Source organism: Mus musculus, chromosome 8 (assembly GCF_000001635.26).
Source record: "Mus musculus strain C57BL/6J chromosome 8, GRCm38.p6 C57BL/6J".
In the NCBI taxonomy this organism is placed as follows: Eukaryota; Metazoa; Chordata; class Mammalia; order Rodentia; family Muridae; genus Mus; species Mus musculus.
The window spans coordinates 41,340,017-41,360,882 of record NC_000074.6 but is presented as its reverse complement, the minus strand read 5'-3'; the positions used below and the strand labels follow the sequence as shown (position 1 = coordinate 41,360,882).

The window sequence follows — 20,866 nt, the reverse complement described above, 5'->3', positions numbered from 1 at the left end:
TAGGGATTCACGTGCCCTCTTCTGGTCTCCTCAGATACCAGGCATGCAAGAGGTACACATACGCATTTAGGCAAAATGCTAAAACATGAAATAAAAGTAAACAAATCTTTTTAAAAGGTATTAAATACCAGTAGCTGTCACATATTCCTTTGATCTCAGTGCTCAGTAAATCCAGGTAGGAAGATTATAAGTTTGAGGTCAGTTTGGGTGAGCTACATAATAATAAATTCGAAGCCAGCCTGAACTATATAGGGAGGGAGACCCTATCTCAAACAAAAATAGTGAAATGGTTTTAAAAGATGGTTCTTAATAAACTATACTTTTTAAAAATGTTGCTTCAGGGCTGGAGAGATGGCTCAGCGGTTAAGAGCACCGACTGCTCTTCCAAAGGTCCTGAGCTCAAATCCCAGCACCCACATGGTGGCTCACAACCATCCTTAACGAGATCTGACGCCCTCTTCTGGAGTGTCTGAGGACAGCTACAGTGTACTTACACATAATAAATAAATAAATCTTTAAAAGGTTGCTTCAACTGGAAAGCATTTACAATTTTGTGAAATTTTTATTTTTCTCTGTTTTTTAGTGGACAGAAGATTGCAGAAAATCAACGTATCCTCCTTCTGGACCAACGTGAGTGAGCGCAGATAATTAAACCATTATCCTGTGTGCATGCTGTTCTTTATAATAGTCTTCTAGTAATTATAGCAGGAAAAGAAACCGAGGCCATGTCTTCCATCTGGAGAGAGGCTTGGTTTCCTTATGTGTGTGTCTTATGTATATGGCTAAGGCAGAAATGAAGGTAATATGATTTAGATGTTTATTTCTTGCCCCTGAAACTAGTAAGAAAGCGAAGAATACCTACGCATCGACAAACAATTCTATCTCCTAAGGAACGTTTTTGCTCTATGACAGACAGCTTGTATCACACCTACTGAGCGGTGATACTCTGTGGTGCCTGCCTATAAGCCCTCAGACTACATTGGAACATATAAAGGAACCTGTGTGTGAAAGAGTCAAGAAACAAACCTTAACTTGATAAAGTTTTCAGGCAAAAGAAGATCAAAAACCATAAGACAAAGACTGAAGCTACATTTTATTTTAGTCTAACATTTTTAGTTCACATTTTCATCTTTCCAAATATTAGTGATGGAGTAAGCCTTGGAAATATGCAGTTCCAGGCGAGAGGCCCAGAGGGGACAGCACGCAGGAAGAAGGAAGGAAAGGTGTAGGGGAGAGCTGTCTTTGGCCTCTGGTCTTCCCTCTTCCTGCAAGCACACTCCTAGGGTGGAAGAAGCAGAGTGCAGCGAAGACTTATGGGTTATGTATTGTTACAAGTTCCCACTGGCCCTTTTCCTAATCCATGTATTGTACGTAACCTCTGCCAGCACTCTTGGGAGCTGAGTGTCACCCTGTGTCCATCCCTTAGAGCATTGCTGATGCTCATTAACTGCTCGTATCTGTTGTGTTGTTTGTTCATGTAGTGTTCTGACCTTTGGATTACATTATAAACTGCCTTGGAGCCATGTAGGCTTAGGCAGGATGGTTTATGCAGTGGTCTGGGCATAGGGAATACCACGTTTCAAGCGACAAAGTGATATTGTTTATAGTAAAGTAGAACCTTACACTCTGCCAATTCCCACTGATTGAGCGTCAGTGGCTGTTGGTTAAGAGGACTGTGATTACCCAACTTCCTTCTATTCCCTCCCCTAGTGTGAAGATTTAGGAGTCCAGCTTCAGGAAAGGTCTTCTCCATCACTACTGATGTGATCTTGGCCTTCATTGCCTTCCTGAGTGTGTCTCCTGGCTGGTCTTACTGCCCAGTTCACTGAGCATTTAATGAGTACTTTCTCTACTAAAGGCAGTTTTCCCCTACTGTCTTTTAAAATGTATTTTCTATATATCTGAGACTACATTTTATTATAAACTGTAAACCTTCCCTGACTAAACATAATACAATTTTCTACTCTCTCTGTGTATGTGTGTGTGTGTATGTATGTATGTGTGTGTATGTATGTATGTGTGTGTCTGTGTGTGTGTATGTGTGTGTGTATGTGTGTATGTGTGTGCACATGTCCATACCTAGATACTGTATGTGGTTTTTCTCTTTGCTTGCTATTTTTTTAAAATATTTTTTATTATTACGTATTTTCCTCAATTACATTTAGAATGCTATTCCAAAAGTCCCCCGTGCCCTCCCCCCCACTTCCCTACCCCCCCCCCCATTCCCATTTTTTGGCTCTGGCGTTCCCCCGTACTGGGGCATATACAGTTTGCGTGTCCAATGGGCCTCTCTTTGCAGTGATTTCTCTCCGTTTCACTATCTCATCCTTCCACACTGAAATCCTCTGCCCTATTCCTAACCTTTTCTTGTCTGAACTGTACAGCAGCAGCTCTTGAGATCTGGGAGATAAGGGTGACATTCGTGGACCTTTAATTAATGAGTGTTTTCACAGTCCTATGAGGTCATCCTTTTCAACCAAATGCATGGATATCTTGGTGGCATGCAGCAGCAAATGTGAGGGAGGAAAGAGGCAAGGGACACCTGTTCGTCTGGCCAGACCAGTCACATCAATGCAGATGTTCAGGAACTGACAGCCACATCACCCTGCAGCCACTGGAGTCCCATTAAGCATTTCTTTTGCTGCTCGTTAGCTGCTTTGCACCTGCTCTCTATTTGTACACATGTGCATTGTGTCACTCGGGCTAGTTTACAAGCCACCTGGAAAGCCAGGAGGGTTCCGATGATATCATTACGAGTGCAGTGACCGGGCTTAGCAACTGCTGAGACTCACATGGACATGGTAGTTACACTGTGTATGGTGATGTAGCAGAACCTATATGGAAATCTCTATTGCTCTAATGCCAAGGACTGTCTACACATCTCATGGACTCTCCACTGCCCTCATAAAGGAGACACCTCCTGTGTCTATAGGAAGTAGAGGTACAGTTTTTAAATAAAAGAATATCTTAGAAAAGATATCTTATGTGAGAAACTATAAGATTAAATTAAGTTTTAATTATTAGAACAACTTTCTTAATCAGATCTTTCTTAAAGCAGTTCTCAAAAAATTCTGATTAGTGGAGGTTTTATTATCAGGGTTTCCTGTCTTCTTAGTCCCACAAAAGTTAGATCTTCTCTGATAATTTTCTCAACCTCTCTGTTTCCTCTGTCAAATGCTTCGGCCTGTCCTATACTCAACTGAAGATGACTCAGGAGTTTATGGAAGGCGCTCGGATTGCACTGGTTCTGTTAGATACAAGAAGGAGGGGCTGGTTGGAATTCATAGGTAAAGCACCAGCCACCGTCAGGCATCACTTCAAGAGCTCAGCACTTCGTTACTGCAACTAGACATGGAAATCCAAATGCCCAGCTTGGGGGGAGGAAAGGTGTAACTCCATCTCTCTATAAATGGGGCACCAGATTACTAAACTGTGGGACACAAGTTTGCATAAGGAATATGATTAGTTTAAAAAAAGAAGGAGGAAAAAGAATTGTCATAATGAAAAGGTCCCCCACCCCACCCCACCCCAAAGACTCCAGTCTTCATGCAATATCAACTTCTAAGGAGCTAAGGAACTTGAAAAGAACAACGAAATTCATTCATTGTAGTTTGGTTTAAACGTATATTTCCAAAATTGAGTGCATTTCTCTCTGCATCTAAATCATAACGCAAATGGGTACTGGCTAGCAATTTCATAAACCCTTACACATATACCTGGATCCCAAGCTCAGCAACTTTATTTAAAAACCCACATATCATAGTAGTAAAGTATACAGAGTGTCCCAGTAAATGCCTGTCAGGAAATAACCCATCCCTGGCTATAAATATAAGGTTAGATGATCTGTTAAGAGCCAGGTAGCGCCGGGTGTGGTGGCGCACGCCTTTAATCCCAGCACGCAGGAGGCAGAGGCAGGCGGATTTCTGAGTTCGAGGCCAGCCTGGTCTACAAAGTGAGTTCCAGGACAGCAAGGGCTATACAGAGAAACCCTGTCTCGAAAAAACAAACAAACAAAAAAAAAACAACAAAAAAAGAGCCAGGTAGCCCTGCACCACATATCAGTAGGTACCCTATGCTTTTCTCAAAGTAATAAATGGCTCAAGTGATGGATGTTTTCCGATTTAGCTTTTAATCTAATAAATCATTGAATGCCACACCCCTGAAACCTATTTCAGTTTGTTCAAAAGTATGAAAAAGGCCTGGTGTGGCGGCACATGCCTGTGATCCCGGCACTTGGTCAGAGCCAGGAGGATTTGAGGTTCCTGAATTCAAGGCCATCCTTGACTACATAGTAAGATGAAGGCCAACCGGGGCAGCATGAGACCTTGTCTCAACCCCAGCTCCCCAAATGGGTCAGACAATGAAGGTGCAATAGCAGTAGAAGCAACTGTAGGGTTAGTACACCCGGAGTATAGCCATCCATTACTAATGGGTGGACATCACTTCACCCCATAGCAGGGATTGCTGAGTGTGTGAGTAGGAAGTCGAGAATGTTGGTGGCAGATTAGACAGGCAAGAGTGTACAGGAGCACTGGGGAAGATGGGCTGGCCTTGGAGAACCAGAGGCCATCTTGGGAAGCTTGTATTGTTACCACTCTGGGCTTACAGGTGACCTCACTAACCCAATCACAAAGGAACTCACACAATATGTAATCACTGATAAGTGGATATTAGCCCAGAAACTTAGGATACCCAAGATATAAGATACAATTTGCTAAATGCATGAAATTCAAGAAGAACGAAGACCAAAGTGTGGACACTTTACCCTTTCTTAGAAATGGGAACAAAACACCCATGGAAGGAGTTACAGAGACAAAATTTGGAGCTGTGACGAAAGGATGGACCATCTAGTGATTGCCATATGCAGGGATCCATCCCATAATCAGCCTCCAAACGCTGACACCATTGCATACACTAGCAAGATTTTGCTGAAAGGACCCAGATATAGCTCTCTCTTGTGAGACTATGCCGGGGCCTAGCAAACACAAAAGTGGATGCTCACAGTCAGCTAATGGATGGATCACAGGGCCCCCAATGGAGGAGCTAGAGAAAGTACCCAAGGAACTAAAGGGAACTGCAACCCTATAGGTGGAAAAACAATATGAACTAACCAGTACCCTGGAGCTCTTGACTCTAGCTGCATGTGTATCAAAAGATGGCCTAGTCGGCCATCACTGCAAAGAGAGGCCCATTGGGCACGCAAACTGTATATGCCCCAGTACAGGGGAACGCCAGGGCCAAAAAGTGGGAGTGGGTGGGTAGGGGATTGGGGGGGTGGGTATGGGGGACTTTTGGGATAGCATTGAAAATGTAATTGAGGAAAATACATAATAAAAAAAACAAAAAACAAGGTGACGTCACTGAAGCCGTAAGAAGAGAACAATTTGCCAATAGTGTTAGACTGACTGACAAAGCATTCCAGACTAGAAAACCAAGTGCTGAAGGGTCCTAGTGTCTAGATGGTCTAGAGTTCTGGGCCTAGACTAAATTGTTACAGATATTTAGGAAAAAAACAAAAGCAAGTATTTTCTGTCAGCAGTATTTTAAGTTATAGCCCCCGAGCCACAGTTGACTCACATATTAGCAAGTCATATTAACCTTCCAGACCTAGTAGCTATAATTGTTTTTTGTTTGTTTGTTTGTTTGCTAGTTTGGTATTTTGGGCAGGGGACGGGGGACGTTGGAGCCAGGGTGTCACAGTGTAGCCCAGCACTCTTGAGTACTGCGACTCCTATGGCAGGCTCAGAATGTAGAATTGTATTCTGTGATTTCTGAGTTTATTTCAAATTGTGTGTACAAAAGAGGGCTGAAGCACTGCGTGCAAACCCTGACTTCTTTGCAGATTTTGCTTTGAGTAGCCAGCTTCCATGCTGTTGCTGTGCCTGTGTGTCTGGTCCATCCTTTCAGCTCTATAACCCTCCTGAAAGGCACTTCTTTATTTCAAGATGTTGCCCTCTCATTGCAGCTATAGAGGACCAGTTCCGTGGCACACCATAAATCTTGATTTACCACCCTACAAAAGATGGCATGAATTATTGGCTCAAAAGGCACCAGCGGTATGTTATAAATGTTAACTCTTCTTGTTCTGACTTTATGAAATATAATTCTGCTTTTTAAAAACTACTTTCTAAGTTGCATATGGAAGCCCACACCATAATCCAAGCACTTGGGAGGACTGTGGCAGACCAAGTGTTAGGTGCTTAGGGGCCAGCCTGGTCTACATAATGAGTTTCAAAGTACCCTCTGCTATAGTCTCAAAAATACTACTAGGGAAGATAAAAGATGGGTTGTCATTTGAGAGCACTTGAGGACACTCAGGATCATAGGATAGCTCTCAGTCACCTGTAATTCTAGTTCAGTGGAGTTGTTTGGCCTTGTTTGACATGAGGCATGAACATGGTATATATACGTACTACTCATACATATAAAATAAAAATAATCTTCTTTAAAATTACTACTGAAAGTTAAAGGCATATATTTGATTTTCTTCCACTATGTATAGTAATTGATAGAGGAAAACATCATTTCCCTGTAGCTTTTTGTAATTTGGGACATAGAATTGGTCTCTCCTTCCCTTTGTACTATCTTCCTTCATCTGAATGATTGAGAAGCAATGCTACTTTAAAGAGAAAATTGTGTTCATAAATTCATTGAAAATACTTTCAAACTGTGCTATTTTATTACATATTTTGAATAAGTCAGATCTAAATTGTTTTTATGACAGCAATATGAATCTTAAATCGCAGTACTTATGTATTTTTAGTGTTTTATTTATTTTTCAGTTGAGGATTTTAGTGAATTCCATAACGAGTTTAGTGAATACATTTGTGCCAAGTGGAAAACTAATGAAGATGGTGGATCAAAAGCTGGTAAGAAATAATTTATTCAATTAATTTTAAGGATACATATATAAACACATGGACATAGAGTTTTAAAATACATGCTTAGGTGGAGAAACATTGAAGCAGCAACCTCAGGCCCTACGTGGGTCTACCCCTAGTTCTCACAGCAATGGGAAAATACACAAATTTCATCAGGAGCATGAAATTTTGAGCTCATATTATAGTTTGGTGTATAGTCACACTACTGAAAACTGAGTTTCTTTCCCCTTGAGAGTATATATAGCTCAATGATGGGACACCATCATAAACTATGTTGGAAGCCCCAGATTTGATCTTAGCATGAGAAAGAAAAACTTAGACCTTAAATTAACTCAAGTTACAAGTAAATCAAGAAACTCATAGATTTCTCTAAATAAAGATAAAATGACATGTTCAGGCTAACTGTGTATTCTGTGGAGTCCATTGGTATCTGTGACCCTTGACACTCAATTATGCTGAATGTTTCTTGTAGCTAGGCAATCACTAAGTCATTTCCTTCCCTGACCCCGAGTCCTACAGGAAGACTGCATTTCACAATACCTGTTAAATATAGGTGGTACCGATGAACATCAAAGGACTGGCCCCAAACCTCCCAAGGTGTCCTCATCATCTTTCAGATTCTGCTGCAAGGGCAGGTCATAGAGAGGCCGGAAGGCTCTGGAGCAGATTCAGAGAACTGATGGCTTCAGGAATTAATACTCTTAGCTGCAAGTCTGGGCTCTACCCACTGCTTTCTTCTTTGGTTGTAACCACCAAGACAATCATGAGACATTGCCATCTCCTCCAGGACAGAACTGGAAAACCCTAGTTGAAAGCCCTACTCCTAGAGACTGGATGAGCAAAGCAGGCGCCCCTCCCTATGACCTGCTGGGCCAGGCTTATGTTCTCACCTCTCCATTAAAGTTATCAAATGCGTTAAAGGGACAGATTCACCCAGAATAAACATTGGTAGGAACTAAAAGGAGGTGAGTGAGTTCTCACGTGCCCAGTACCTAAACCCTCCTCTACTCCGAATGTCAGTAGGGAGGCAGCAGGGCGGTTTGTAATGCCATGGTTTAAAATCTGTGGTGCAGGTTTTGATGCCTTGAAATTACTGCATTCTAAGGATGCAGCAGTCATGTCCCTATGAAATGTTACTTTCCTGGTTCAAAGGATAATATTTAGGAATAATACTTACTTCATATGGTGGCTGTGAGGACTATGGCATATCACTCTGTAAATGTCCTGCTGAACCTTTGTCAATAAGCCGTAGTTGTTAAATTGGCTGGGACATTTACCTCCCACTGATGTGAGGTCACCTTATGCCGATGGTGAAAACAGGATATCGGAGCAGCGAGATAGCTCAGTGCCAAGCCAGATGACCCGAGGTCCATCACCAGAACCTTCAGAGTAGAAAGAGCAAAGCAGCACCTGCAAGATGTCCTCTGACTCCCATACGCCTTATGACATGTGTATGCATATTCCCCCTACACAAAATAAGTAAGCAAATAAAGTAACAAAGAGACTTTTAACCACACCTTCTTAGCGGGAGAATATAAATTGTGCTCTCAGTGTTTGTGCTTAGCTGAGGTGGAGAGTACGATACAGTGTCCATCACTGAATTTGCTCATGTGTTGTTTGCTCATTGAAGACAACTGTTCAACTTAGGAGAAGCCATTAACAATGACAGCCAGTGTTGTAAAATGGTAGAATACTATGCGTTTGTTGCTGGGTGTTGCCAGTTGCTAAAGAGTGAAGAAGCAAAACTTGGCTCATTGTGTTGATCGAGATAGTGGATCACCTAAAGTCATGCAGGTAGAACGACTCCAGTCCCCTTCTGTCTGGGGACTGGGCCAAAGATCAGGAGGGAAACAAAAAATCTAAGAATCACAGGTTTTGTAGGAGTCCAACACCAAACATTATATAGACTCTTTTAGAAATACATGACATAATGATTTAAAAATAACTTATGCTAAAAGAGTTCTAATCAGAGAGCCAGATTGCAAAGCATATGTTTAAGTTCAGTGTTCATTGGTTTCTTTCTTTTTAGCCTGGTATGATTGGCAGCCTTCCTGACCCTTTTGGAGAGGAAATGAGGGGAATTGCAGATGTTACTGGGATTCCTCTAGGTAACGTACACCTTGCAATGCTTAAAGCATTTAATAAAACCCTGTGACATAATTGCGTTGAAGTCGGATGCAAATGCAGTACATATAATGAAATGCACAAACCCTAATTATAAGCAGCTCATCGGAGGTTTACCCAGGTTCCATGCTTGCACATTTCATCATAGAAGGTGAAGCACACTCCAGTCCTCCAGAATGCTTCATCTGCCCCTTCACAGACACTGTGTCCTCCACAGGTTACCCTGGTCTGCCTTCACCACGCTAAGAACAAGGCTGAGCATGGCTGCAGGGCTCTCTTCACCATGGCGGTCCAGGCTCTTGACGAGATGGTTGCTCTTCGGACTTTGATCACTAATAGTGGGGCTGTTGTTGATGTGCGCGAGTGCATTCCTGTGCGTGTTTCTCTAATGGAGACACACAGTGATTTCTCTTGAACTGAACTTTTGAGTCACAGGGTAGCTAGTGAGGTACTCAGCCTTGTAAATCCCCCAAGGCAGTTTGCTAACATGAGCAGAATTATTGGCAGCACAGCATGAGAAATTAAACGTTCTCACATGGACACTACGTTCTCCTGATGAGTTACTGACTTTCTGTCAGTTTGACTTTTTTTATTTTCCTCAATTTTGGGGAAGGGCAAAACACTAGTCAAGTTTTCTTCCTCTCTTCCCTCCATGTGTCACAGTGGTATCTCTGACCTAGTCAGGTGGTTCTGCCTGCGAACTCTCTTCTGGGCTGTTACCTTTGTGTGTGTGGGTCCCGTGTGAGCTCAGGAACTGAGGCAGCTTTACCCCGTCACCTTCGGCCTCCTGCTGGCCATGCTGGCCTGCTTTACTCCTATGTGCCTCAGGGTCGGCCTGCCCCTGACCATCAGTGTTCTGAATGAAATTAGAATATCGTGAATATAGTTTAATGTCAACCTTTGCTTAAGTATTGATTTCTCAAAGACATTATTTCTTTTTAATTTTGGGAGAAAAGATCTTATATATAATTCATTATTCTTAGGTAGTGATATTTGGGGGCTATTAATTTCTATTTTCTTGGTTCCACCTTCCTTTTTAAGTCACTGCTGTGTAGCCCGGCTGGCCTCAGCTTCAGGCCCTGCTCCTGCTTCAGGGGTACTGGGGTTCTGGGCATGCACAGCCTCGCCCAGCTCTCAAAAGTTTGTACTTTCAGTTTTTCAGTTTAAGTCATTTATTGGCAAAGGTTTTGCTCACTCACCTAAAAGCAACCAAAGCGATTGAGTCGGCGTTTTCTGACACCCGCAGTGCTTTCACGAGAGAACTGATGGACATTTTCTGTTGTTTCTCAACAGAGCTGGCTAGTGCTTTTGTTTGTTTGTTTTGCTGCACTAAACAGTGTGTTTCAAGGGGCAGCAAGCTGGATCAGCAAGTACAGGGGCGTGTTGATTAGGCCTTACAACCCGAGTTCTAGATTCCTGGGATCTACAGTTTTCTTCTCACCACCACATGTACGCCATGCCAAACCTTTTTTTTTTTTTTTTTTTTTTGAGACAGGGTTTCTCTGTGTAGCCCTGGCTGTCCTGGAACTCACTCTGTGGACCAGGCTGGCCTCGAACTCAGAAATCAGCTTGCCTCTGCCTCCCAAGTGCTGGGATTACAGGCGTGCGCCACCTCTGCCCAGCTACACCATGCCAAACTTACACACACAAACACATGTATGTGCACACGTGAATAAATGCACATTTAAATAAACACAAAAATATTACAACGTCTGGGTCATGGTGGCACACACCATTAATCCCAGTACTTGGGAGGCAGAGGAAGCCGATCTCTGAGTTTGAGCTAGCCTGGTTTACAGAGTGAGTGAGTTCCAGGGCAGCCAGGGCTACACAGAGAAACCCTGTCTCAAAACAAAACAAACACAAACAAACAAACAAACAAAAAACCAAAAGCAACAACAGCAAAATCTAACTGAAAAACAATTTTAAAAAATAAAATACTGGAAATATATACTTGTCATCTACATGAGAAGAAAGTCTTATATAAAGAGTTATCACAAGTAATTACCAAATATAAATAACTCTAGAGAAAAATAGATTAATAGTTCATGATAATACTGAGATTCATCAAAACATAAATAAACTGAGAATAAGCTAGGCTGAGGTCAAAATGCAGGCTAAGCACAGAATGTTAGCATTTAACAAGACAGAAGCATGCCGCACACCTTCAGATTCAAAGGTGAATGGCGTTTTCCTTTAATGTCATGGTTGTTAACATCAGCAAAACCTTTCCCTGGTTTTTCTCCCCCACAGGAGAGATTATTTCATTCAACATTTTCTATGAATTGTTTACCATGTGTACATCAATCATAACTGAAGATGAGAAAGGTAATCTGCAGAGAACATCATACAATGTACTTTTTAGAATAAGTTAGAACATGTGCTAAGTAGGCTTGCTATTTCAATTGTGTGTCTGTTATATATCATTTAGTATATCCTGGTAAATTCTTATAAGTGCATTGAAAATTAGTCTTATTTTAAGATTACTATAATGCTTATTAAACTTTAAATGAGACGTGGAAAATGTGGAAGAAGTGTTCTAGACCAGAAGCATTCTTTGTAAAAGAGATCATGTTAAGTGTCTGAGTGTTTGCTTTAATGTGTTGACTGTGTACCATGCGCATGTCTGGCACTCCAGGAGGCTGCAGAGGGCATCTGATCCCTCCCAACTGCAGCTACAGACACTTACAAACTGCCAAGTGCCTGCTGGGAACTAAACCTGTGCTGTCACTAAGAGCAGCACGTGCCCTTAACCACCGAGGCATGCCTCCAGCCCCTCAGAAACTTTTGTGTTTTCTGCATATCTGCATAGTCCCTTTATCCCCACCTGTATAACTGAGTAGAAGGAAGTGTTCACCAGGGGCCTCTGCTACCCGCGCTGAGGCAGTGTCTTGGTCACTATTCAATCTGTGAAAAGACCATGGCCAAGATAGCTCTTATGAAATAAATATTTAATTGGGACTTGTTTCTGCTTTCAGAGGCTTAGTCCATTATCATCATCATGCTTAGCAGCAGGCAGGAAGCCATGGTGCTGGAGAAACAAACCCCTGAGAGCCTCACTGATCTCTAGGCCGAAGGGAGGGGGGAGAACAGGAACCTGGCCTTGGTGCGGGCTTTTTGAAAACTCAAAGCCCATCCCCAATGACACACTTCCGCCAACAAGGCCACACCTAATACTTCTCAAATAGTGCCACTCCCTGATGACTAAGCATCCAAATACTTGGGCCTGTGGAGGCCATTCTCATCCAAGCCACCTCAGGCAGTGACAGAGGTTTTTCTGGAGTCCCAGAACAAACACTCTCATAGTTTCTTAGTCAGCAAGCACTGTGTGTGAGAGCTTCACTTTCCTAGATTTTCCTGGCTGGACACCAAGACACATGACCCTGGCTATTGACTTACACCTAAGACTTGAGATGTCCATTTGTAGGTGGCAATCAAGGAACTGGGTAAGTCGTATTATGAGGTTATGTCCTGGCAGAATTGCTTTGCAGTTGTTCAAGGAATAACCATTGATTTGTTTCCATATCTGAGTCAGATTTTAGATACTGTGATATCTAACGTGTGCTTGTAACACCAGTTTGAACTTGTTAAGGCTTTTTCCTGGCAGCCAGGGTTCTTAATTATTATACATTGCTTGGTAAAACAGTTTTGAATGTGAATATTCACAGCTGCCTATGTCCATGTATTAAGAATCCATTGTATTTTAACTGTGGATTCATGTCTCTCTCACTTTCTTCTTAAAAGGTCATTTACTACATGGGAGAAACATGGATTTTGGAATATTTCTTGGGTAAGTAAGCAACTTGACCTACTTTTACTACCTTAGAAGAGTAGATGATAGAATTACCTTGATGAAAAGTAAACGCCCCTCATGCGCAGAGGAGAGCCGTGGGTGAGGATGACGGGATTCCTTAGTGTTAGAAAGGCAGGCACCTGGGGCGTCTCAGTCACTTAGGAGGCGTATCGCAAGAGTTGCACGCAGTGGACAGGAATTTGGACCATGCTTGAGGGCGCAGATCCTTATTTTCATTTATTGCTGAAGTCTGCCATCTCGGCCTTTATGAAAACATGATGGCTTTCTAATAGAGATCGTCATCTGAATCTAGGTCTCGCTGTTGATGTGACCAGAATTAGTCAGCTTTTCTGAGCATCAAGTTTTAGCCCCTGGAAAAAGGATGAAGCCACCCTGTTTTTGGATGAAGAAATGTTTATTCTGGCTTACAGTTCATAGGTTTCAGTCCATGGTCAGCTGGCTCTTCTGTTTCTAAGGCTAATAAGGCCTCAGAGCATCGTGTTGGTTGGAGCAGGTATCAGAGGAGGCTGTTTACCTCGTCGAGAGAGGAGTGCAGTAAAGACAGTGTAGCCTCCGAGGGTATACATCCGAGGGTATCCATCCAGGACCCTGCTTCCTTCATACGGGACCCAGCTCCTAAGTTGGCATTATCTCCCAATAATCTCTCAGCTTATTAACCCATCAGTAGATTAATCTAATCACTCCCTAAAGCCTTACCTCTGAACATCAGTTCACTGAGGACTGGGCCTGTAACATTTCAAATCCACCATAGTACACTCAAGGCTCTGTTAAGGTTGATCCTAAGTGACCAGCTAGAAGAAGCTCCTGTAACCAGACATAGCATCTCAGACCTGCAACTCTGGCCCTTGGAAGGTTGAGGCAGGAGGATTACAAGTTTGAAGCCATCTTGGATTCCATACTAAGACTCAGTGACAAACATGCATCTATGTAATGCTGGACTCTCACCTTCGTCTTTGTCTTCAATGTCAGCAACATTTATCTTTTTTAGGTGGAATATAAATAATAACACTTGGGTTGTCACAGAAGAATTAAAGCCCTTAACAGTGAATTTGGACTTCCAAAGAAACAATAAGACTGTTTTCAAGGCTACAAGTTTTGTTGGATATGTGGGCATGTTGACAGGATTCAAACCAGTAAGAAATATGTAACTTTATAAACAGTTTTGTGTCCTGGTTTTACTGTCTGGGAGTCTAAGAAAATGAGGACAAAAACAGAATATGAAGGTAGGCATGGTGGCATGCTTCTTCAGTTCTAACACTTTGGAGGCAGGTGTCAGTGAGTTTAAGGCCAGTCTGGTCTACATAGTGGTGCCCAGACCAGCCAGGGCTACACACTGAGACCTGTCTCAGCAGATGGAGAGTTTGAAGCCCTACTTTATTCCCTTGTCCTTATCACTTTTCTAACTCTGAGACTTCACACCACAGAAAAGTAGAAAGGATCCTGTGTCTGTTGAGGATACAGAGCATGTGACTGGCTCTCAAGGTCTCAGAGTAGAAGTGGGTGTCAGGCGTGGGTCTCTTGTTCACTTACGTAAGTCATGGTCAGTTCATGACTTTGCTTTTCATTTCTTTAAATGTGTGGCCATTAATTCCCTAACTCATATCACAGTCCCCAGTAGACAGTTTAGGTCATTGTATACAGCTGTCCTGGTGCAGAGATGGGGCCTTCCGGAGCACACTGACATTTCTGACCGCACTGCTTTGTCTTTCTCAGGGACTGTTCAGTCTTTCACTAAATGAACGTTTCAGTATAAATGGTGGTTATCTGGGTGAGTGGAATGCATGGAAATGCAATGGGAATCTCAGTCTTTGGAAGGGAGGGCAGTAGTCTAACCTCCTCAGGCCTGTGACACTGTCTGCATTTCCTCTCTTCTAGGTATCCTAGAATGGATGTTCGGAAGGAAAGATGCCCAGTGGGTAGGGTTTATCACTCGATCAGTTCTGGAAAACACCACAAGGTGAAGTGATTTGTTGCCTTATTACCAAATATCTGTTATAACTTATTAAAATATAACAATATTTGCCAAGTCCCAGTTTCACATCCATTGTGGAACTGTTGTGCATTTCTTAGGTGAGTCTTTGACATTTACATGAAATCATTCCTGTTTTCTGTGTGGTCTCTTACCAAAGTAATGAATTGGATTATTTAGAAATATTAGAGATATCAATACTAGGAAAGATATCCAAAAAATTTATTCCAAAAAATTACACCATGTACATAGGAAATGCTATTCAGTAAAATCTTTATAAGATGGTAATACATTGTTTCTTGTCATGGAAAGAGTAAAATATAAATTGTAGTACATAATAACCTAGAAGTTGCAGTCTATTTATGTGTTGAATAATACCAAATTGTCCTTAGCACATATTAAGTCCACATGATTGGACTAAATAAGCATTGATCTTAGTTTTTAATACTTTCCAGGGAATAGAAGTTGGTTGTCTTCCTTATTATCCACTCCTCTCCTTAATAGTCCTTATTTTCAAAGTTACTGCTCCCTGTGTTTCAGAAACTGTTCTCCAGTCTTGTGGTGTGTGTGTCCTTTTGTTGTTTTCTTGAGGCAGGATTTAATTTATTCAGACCTGGTCTCCAACTCACTCTATAGCCAGTGATGACCTTGAACTCCTGATCCTTAGGCCTCTATTTTCCAAGTGTGAGGATTAACAGACACACCACTGTAGCCTAGAGTTTATGTGAATCTATAGGGAGAGTCCAGAGTTTTGTGTATGCCAGGCAAGTATTCTGTCAACTGAGCCACTGCCTCGGCTCCTCTACACCACTGTAATCAAATTTCCCTTTCCTTTGTTGTTGAATAAAATGCGTGGGCAGAAAAGCTAGCACGTGACTCTTGAGATCTCCTTCAGATCAGGGGTCCTCCTAAAATTCCCACGCAAAACGCATTGGTCCTCCAAGAATCACTGTTCACTCCCCGTCTTTAAAACATGGTCCTTGGACAGCTGCTTCCTCAGCCTTTCCCATGAAGCTCCATTTTATCTAAAAATGCTTTATAGCCGGGCGTGGTGGCGCACGCCTTTAATCCCAGCACTTGGGAGGCAGAGGCAGGCGGATTTCTGAGTTCGAGGCCAGCCTGGTCTACAGAGTGAGTTCCAGACCACCAGGGATACACAGAGAAACCCTGTCTAAAAAAAAAAAAAAAACAAAAAAAACCTTTATTTGTCCCCATGTGTATAGGTATGTAAAATATGTTATACATATCAGAGACTTGCTTTAATATAATGTCAAATAGTTACTGTAAATTTACTTTAAAACAATTCTTTGGTATACATAGTATTTTACCATTAAAGACAAAAGCAGATATGCATACTAATGACATGGATATACCTTCTATTTCATAAGAACAATTAAGACCTGACTGAGCATCTTTCAGAGTTGATTGTCAGTGTTCAGAATGACATTTTGGAAGTTCTATCATAATCCCTAGTCAAATTTCATTTCACATTATTTTTTATTAAACTCATCAACAACTCAAAATAGTTTTAAACCTAGAGGCTGGAGTGATGGCTCAGTGGTTAAGAGAACTGGTTCGTGTAGAGGTCCCAGCTTTGGTTCCCACCACCCATATGGCAGTTCACAGTCACCTGCAACTCCAGTTCCTTGGGCCTTAGGCCTTCTTCCATGGCTGCTACACACACACATGTGCACATACACACATGCAGGCACACACACATACACATGATAATACTTTTAAAATCTCGAATGAAATTCAACTCAAGGATAAACTAGTTTTATACTTCCAATTGAAGAATCATAGTAGAAAATTATTGAAAGGGTTGGTTTTCATAATTAAGCCATTGCTTACATATGAGCAGAAAGCCTGGGAGGTATAGTAATTCTCAACAGCACGTTTTATTCCAGCTGCTGTCCTGAGTGTGGGCCGAGGTCCAGAGCAGATCAAGTGCACATTCAGAACCAGGGCTGTAGGGGAGTTGCAACTCATGAGAGCACCCCAGAAATGCTTCAGATTTCGTTCATATTCATGTGATTTACAACTAATTTTTGGTCACTGCACATTCAGAAAACTTTTAACTGTTGCTCTGTGTGTGTGTGTGTCCCCGTCTGTCCACATTCAGCTAAATAACTCGATTAAAGGACTGCTGATACCTGTTTCCCTTTAGTTTCTACACCTAAAACACAGCACTCAATCAAATAAAACTGCTTACTTTGAAAATGTTTCTATATAGTTATGAAGAAGCCAAGAACACACTGACCAAGACCAAGATAATGGCGCCAGTATATTTTATCCTGGGAGGCAAGAAGTCTGGAGAGGGTTGTGTGATCACACGGGAAAGAAAAGAGTCTTTGGATGTCTATGAGTAAGTATCCTTGATAAAGGAAATAAGAAAAAACAAGAACCCAGGCCAATGTGAAGCCTAAGAGGGAATCTCTCTCTTTATATCTAGACTTGATCCTAAGCATGGCAGATGGTATGTGGTACAAACCAATTATGACAGGTGGAAAAACACCTTGTTTATTGATGACCGCAGAACACCGGCCAAGAAGTGTCTAAATCACACCACACAGAAGGTATGCGGCATCGTCATACATAGAAAAAGGCTACCCATTAAGGACTGTCTTATTCTGCTGCTTTCATTTGACCTTGAGAAATCTGCAAACCTATTTCTCTCTCTTGACACACGGTATGGAGCTTTTGCTGTCAAACTTAAGGAATGAATTTTTGCTGTGATTTTTTTCCTCCTTAAGTTAATGTCAGGCACTATTCTTTAAAGTTAAATAAATTTCAAAGCAAGTGGGGAGAGAAAAAAAAATGATACATTAGAATAGTCACCTTTGTTTCCAGCAGTGACTCCAAGGGAGGTGGCTTTGGAAGATTGAAAAATGTTTCCTTTTTTTTTTTTTTTTTTTTTTTTTTCGAGACAGGGTTTCTCTGTATGGCCCTGGCTGTCCTGAAACCCACTTTTGTAGACCAGGCTGGCCTCGAGCTCAGAAATCCGCCTGCCTCTGCCTCCTGAGTGCTTGGGATTAAAAGCGTGTGCCACCACGCCCAGCTAAATGTTTTCATTTTTAATGACCCATTTGTATGTGTAAATGCTACAGGAGACCTGTATTTAACCCACTGAACACAACTGTTTTTGTATTTTAGAATCTCTCCTTTGCTACCATCTATGATGTCCTATCAACAAAACCTGTCCTCAACAAGGTATGTCCTCAACACACAAACACATGTACAGCTTTCAGGAAAGTATTTGCACCTATGTTGTCTCTCTTACCTTAGATCTTTTTGAGCATAGTAATTATGTCTAATTTCGGGTTTGTTATTATTTCATTCATCGACTCATATTTTGAGACAGAGTCTCTGTGCCCCAAAGTCAAGCCTTGACCTCACTTTGTAGCCCAGGCTGCCTTCAGACATGTAGTCCTTCTGCCTGAGCCTCCTGAGTGCTGAGACTGCAAACAGGCACCATCCTTCTCAGCTTTAAGGTCTGGCTTTTTAAAAAAAAACGATTTCAAGTGCCTGAAACCAGCACTGTAGGAATGTAGTTAGGATGCTGTGTATGTTAGGGTGCATACACACACACTCTCACTTTCTCTCTCTCTCTCTCTCTGGGCAATGCTGTCTCTGTCGTCTTAGCTTTGCTTGCATGGCATTGGACTAAGTCTAGTTTGACTTCTCCATGTGTCAGAAATTACACACTGTATTGTTAACTAACACCTAACAGCTTGACTAGACAGACAAACTGAGGTTTCAGGTAGAGCCAGCCCTATGTCTTTTCAGGGTGGGGCGGCTCCATAACTTTATTCTGTCCTTTTATCTTTCCCTGAACCATAACCAAGAAACCTAATCAGCCCACTTGCTTATAGTCATTCTTTGTACAGAGGTCATTTCAGGATACATTGCCCTTGACTAACCCATTTTCTTTGTTCTTGCCTAAACAGGCTGCATTGCCTCTGCCTTCTAGAACAAAGTCCTCTTCCCTTTAGCATTCGCAACTAAACAGGGACTGTCTCCTTGATTTACCTTGGTCAACCTACCATTTCTGCTTTGGACAGTATTCCCATGTGGCATCATAATGGGGTTCATTGTATGGTCTGCATGAGCAGGGGGGTGATGGTGTGTGCTTTGGACTGTGTGCCTACAGGGTTTTTTTGTTTTGTTTTGTTTTACTGTAATGGAAATGGGTTTAGGATAAGCATACTCAAAGCTCCACAGTGTATCCTTGAGCTTTCCATGACTGCCAGTTACACACTGGAGAGGGTTAAATGAATCTTAAAGTGTTCATGATTACTATTAAATATCATTATAAAACAAATTCTTTCGGGGGGGCACAAATGCTAATATGTACAAGAAAATCTTAGACTTGAAAATATCTTTAAAATGAAAATAACTTTTTTTTTCAGCTGACTGTATTCACAACCTTGATGGATGTTACCAAAGGTCAATTTGAAAGTCACCTTCGAGATTGCCCAGACCCTTGTATAGGCTGGTGAGCACACGTTGGCCAGCCTTGAGGACGTACTGAGACCCGAAGATGTGTTGTGCAGAGAGCGTGCCTGGTCTCCTTCCATAGGCTAAGGCTCAAGGCCTCTTGTCTTTAGTCAGGACTGTCCTCATCATGTTACATTGTTTACAGGCTGTTTTGTTGTTTGTTTGTTCTGATGATCATCATCACTTCGACTCACAGGTAAATTCTTTAAGGGACACCACATAGAAATTGCCAGTTCATTTCACTTTGCCACTGCGGAAAGGGTAACTGTGACCTCCATGGAACCCATCAAAGTTCTCTGATGGTGTTTGAGTCAGCGCCCTGTGTGATTAATGTAAAAGTTACATTTTCTTTTTTAATCTACATACTTATGTTTTTCTGTACACCAGTAGTTTTCCTTTTCCTGGTTCTCTCTTAGAACCAACCTGCCATTCACCTTTGCTGGTGGTGACAGCAGTGCAATGTCGCTATGCTTGGCTGGAGTACCTCAGATAGACATTTGATACTTATTTTAATGGGCAATCAATAGACCTCTGACTCTAGAAACAGTGTTTTGGAGGATTATAAAATAACTATTATACAAACACTATTTTTTTAAAAAAGAATAAGTGTTCTCTTTTTCCTAGTTATTCTGCCTGCCAGTAACCCCAGGAAGAGTCTAGCTTCAAAAACCCACAAACTCATTATTTTTAATTCTTTTATGTATAATCAATGTAATGTTTTTTCCTTCTAATCATATTTTTTTAGATTTTCATACAATATAGTATTAATATTTTTCAGAAATCAATGTATTTATGAAAACTGCAAACAGAACTTGTTCATCTTTCTAACCTTCACAGTTGACAGTGAAGCATTCTGTACAGTGTGGCAGACTGTATCCATTTAGTTTTGGACAGTCTGCGGTGTCGTGATGCGCAATAAACAGTCACTGTCAGATATGTCAGCAGTCATGCATGCTGACTGGGTGTGTGCCTGTGTTGGTTTGAGGGTGGGGGGTTATTATCAAGAGATACAAGCTGAACATAATACCTAGATTAAACAACAAGGGTTATGCAAGCAGGTTACTAAACATATGACTTAAATGGTCACAATCTGCCATGACTAATACTTACCTCCTAACCCAGTAGTGTCGACCCAGTTTGCAGGTATGCAAAAGCAGCTCCCCCTCACCCACAGACTGTGCCCAGGTGCTTCTGCAGGGCCTGTATCACCAAGATGGTTTAGGGAAGGAATAGGAATTCATGAGGCTTTGTACTGACCTAGGATACCAAGGTGGGCAAGGTGGTGCATAAGCACAATCTGAATTTGACAGGTGTCAGCAGAAGAATCAGAAGTTCGGGGCCAGCCTGGGATACATGGGATAGTCTTCAAAATCAAAATAATAAAAATAGAATAAGAGTCAATTAATTTTTTTAAATAACTTGCAATTTTGAGCCTCTCCTAGGAATGAAATGAGGTAGAACTGATCCATTTGGTGATCTGCAGGAGGCCCTGACAGCACCTGATTTCTACAGACTGCTTACTTAGCAGTACTTCAGCGACGTGAACTAACTGGCATTAAGACTGTAAGTAGCCTGTTTAGA

The 20,866-nt window shown here is 41.8% G+C and overlaps 1 protein-coding gene across 14 annotated transcripts in view; it reads left to right on the top strand.

The window, feature by feature from the left end:
* The window catches only part of Asah1 (N-acylsphingosine amidohydrolase 1), a 56,999-nt gene extending 36,762 nt beyond the window's left edge, over nucleotides 1-20,237 (top strand). For all 14 annotated transcript variants that reach the window (XM_017312534.1, XM_017312532.2, XM_017312530.2 and 11 more), the window contains 13 exons: nucleotides 584-630; nucleotides 5,966-6,056; nucleotides 6,783-6,869; nucleotides 8,911-8,989; nucleotides 11,259-11,333; nucleotides 12,750-12,795; nucleotides 13,808-13,952; nucleotides 14,533-14,587; nucleotides 14,695-14,776; nucleotides 17,022-17,153; nucleotides 17,241-17,364; nucleotides 17,942-17,998; nucleotides 19,198-20,237. In XM_017312534.1, coding sequence (XP_017168023.1) covers nucleotides 6,846-6,869; nucleotides 8,911-8,989; nucleotides 11,259-11,333; nucleotides 12,750-12,795; nucleotides 13,808-13,952; nucleotides 14,533-14,587; nucleotides 14,695-14,776; nucleotides 17,022-17,153; nucleotides 17,241-17,364; nucleotides 17,942-17,998; nucleotides 19,198-19,287 — 909 coding nt within the window. In that variant the 5' untranslated portion in view covers nucleotides 584-630; nucleotides 5,966-6,056; nucleotides 6,783-6,845 and the 3' untranslated portion in view covers nucleotides 19,288-20,237. The remainder of the gene's footprint in view (nucleotides 1-583; nucleotides 631-5,965; nucleotides 6,057-6,782; nucleotides 6,870-8,910; nucleotides 8,990-11,258; nucleotides 11,334-12,749; nucleotides 12,796-13,807; nucleotides 13,953-14,532; nucleotides 14,588-14,694; nucleotides 14,777-17,021; nucleotides 17,154-17,240; nucleotides 17,365-17,941; nucleotides 17,999-19,197) is intronic.
* Nucleotides 20,238-20,866: the final 629 nt, after the last annotated feature.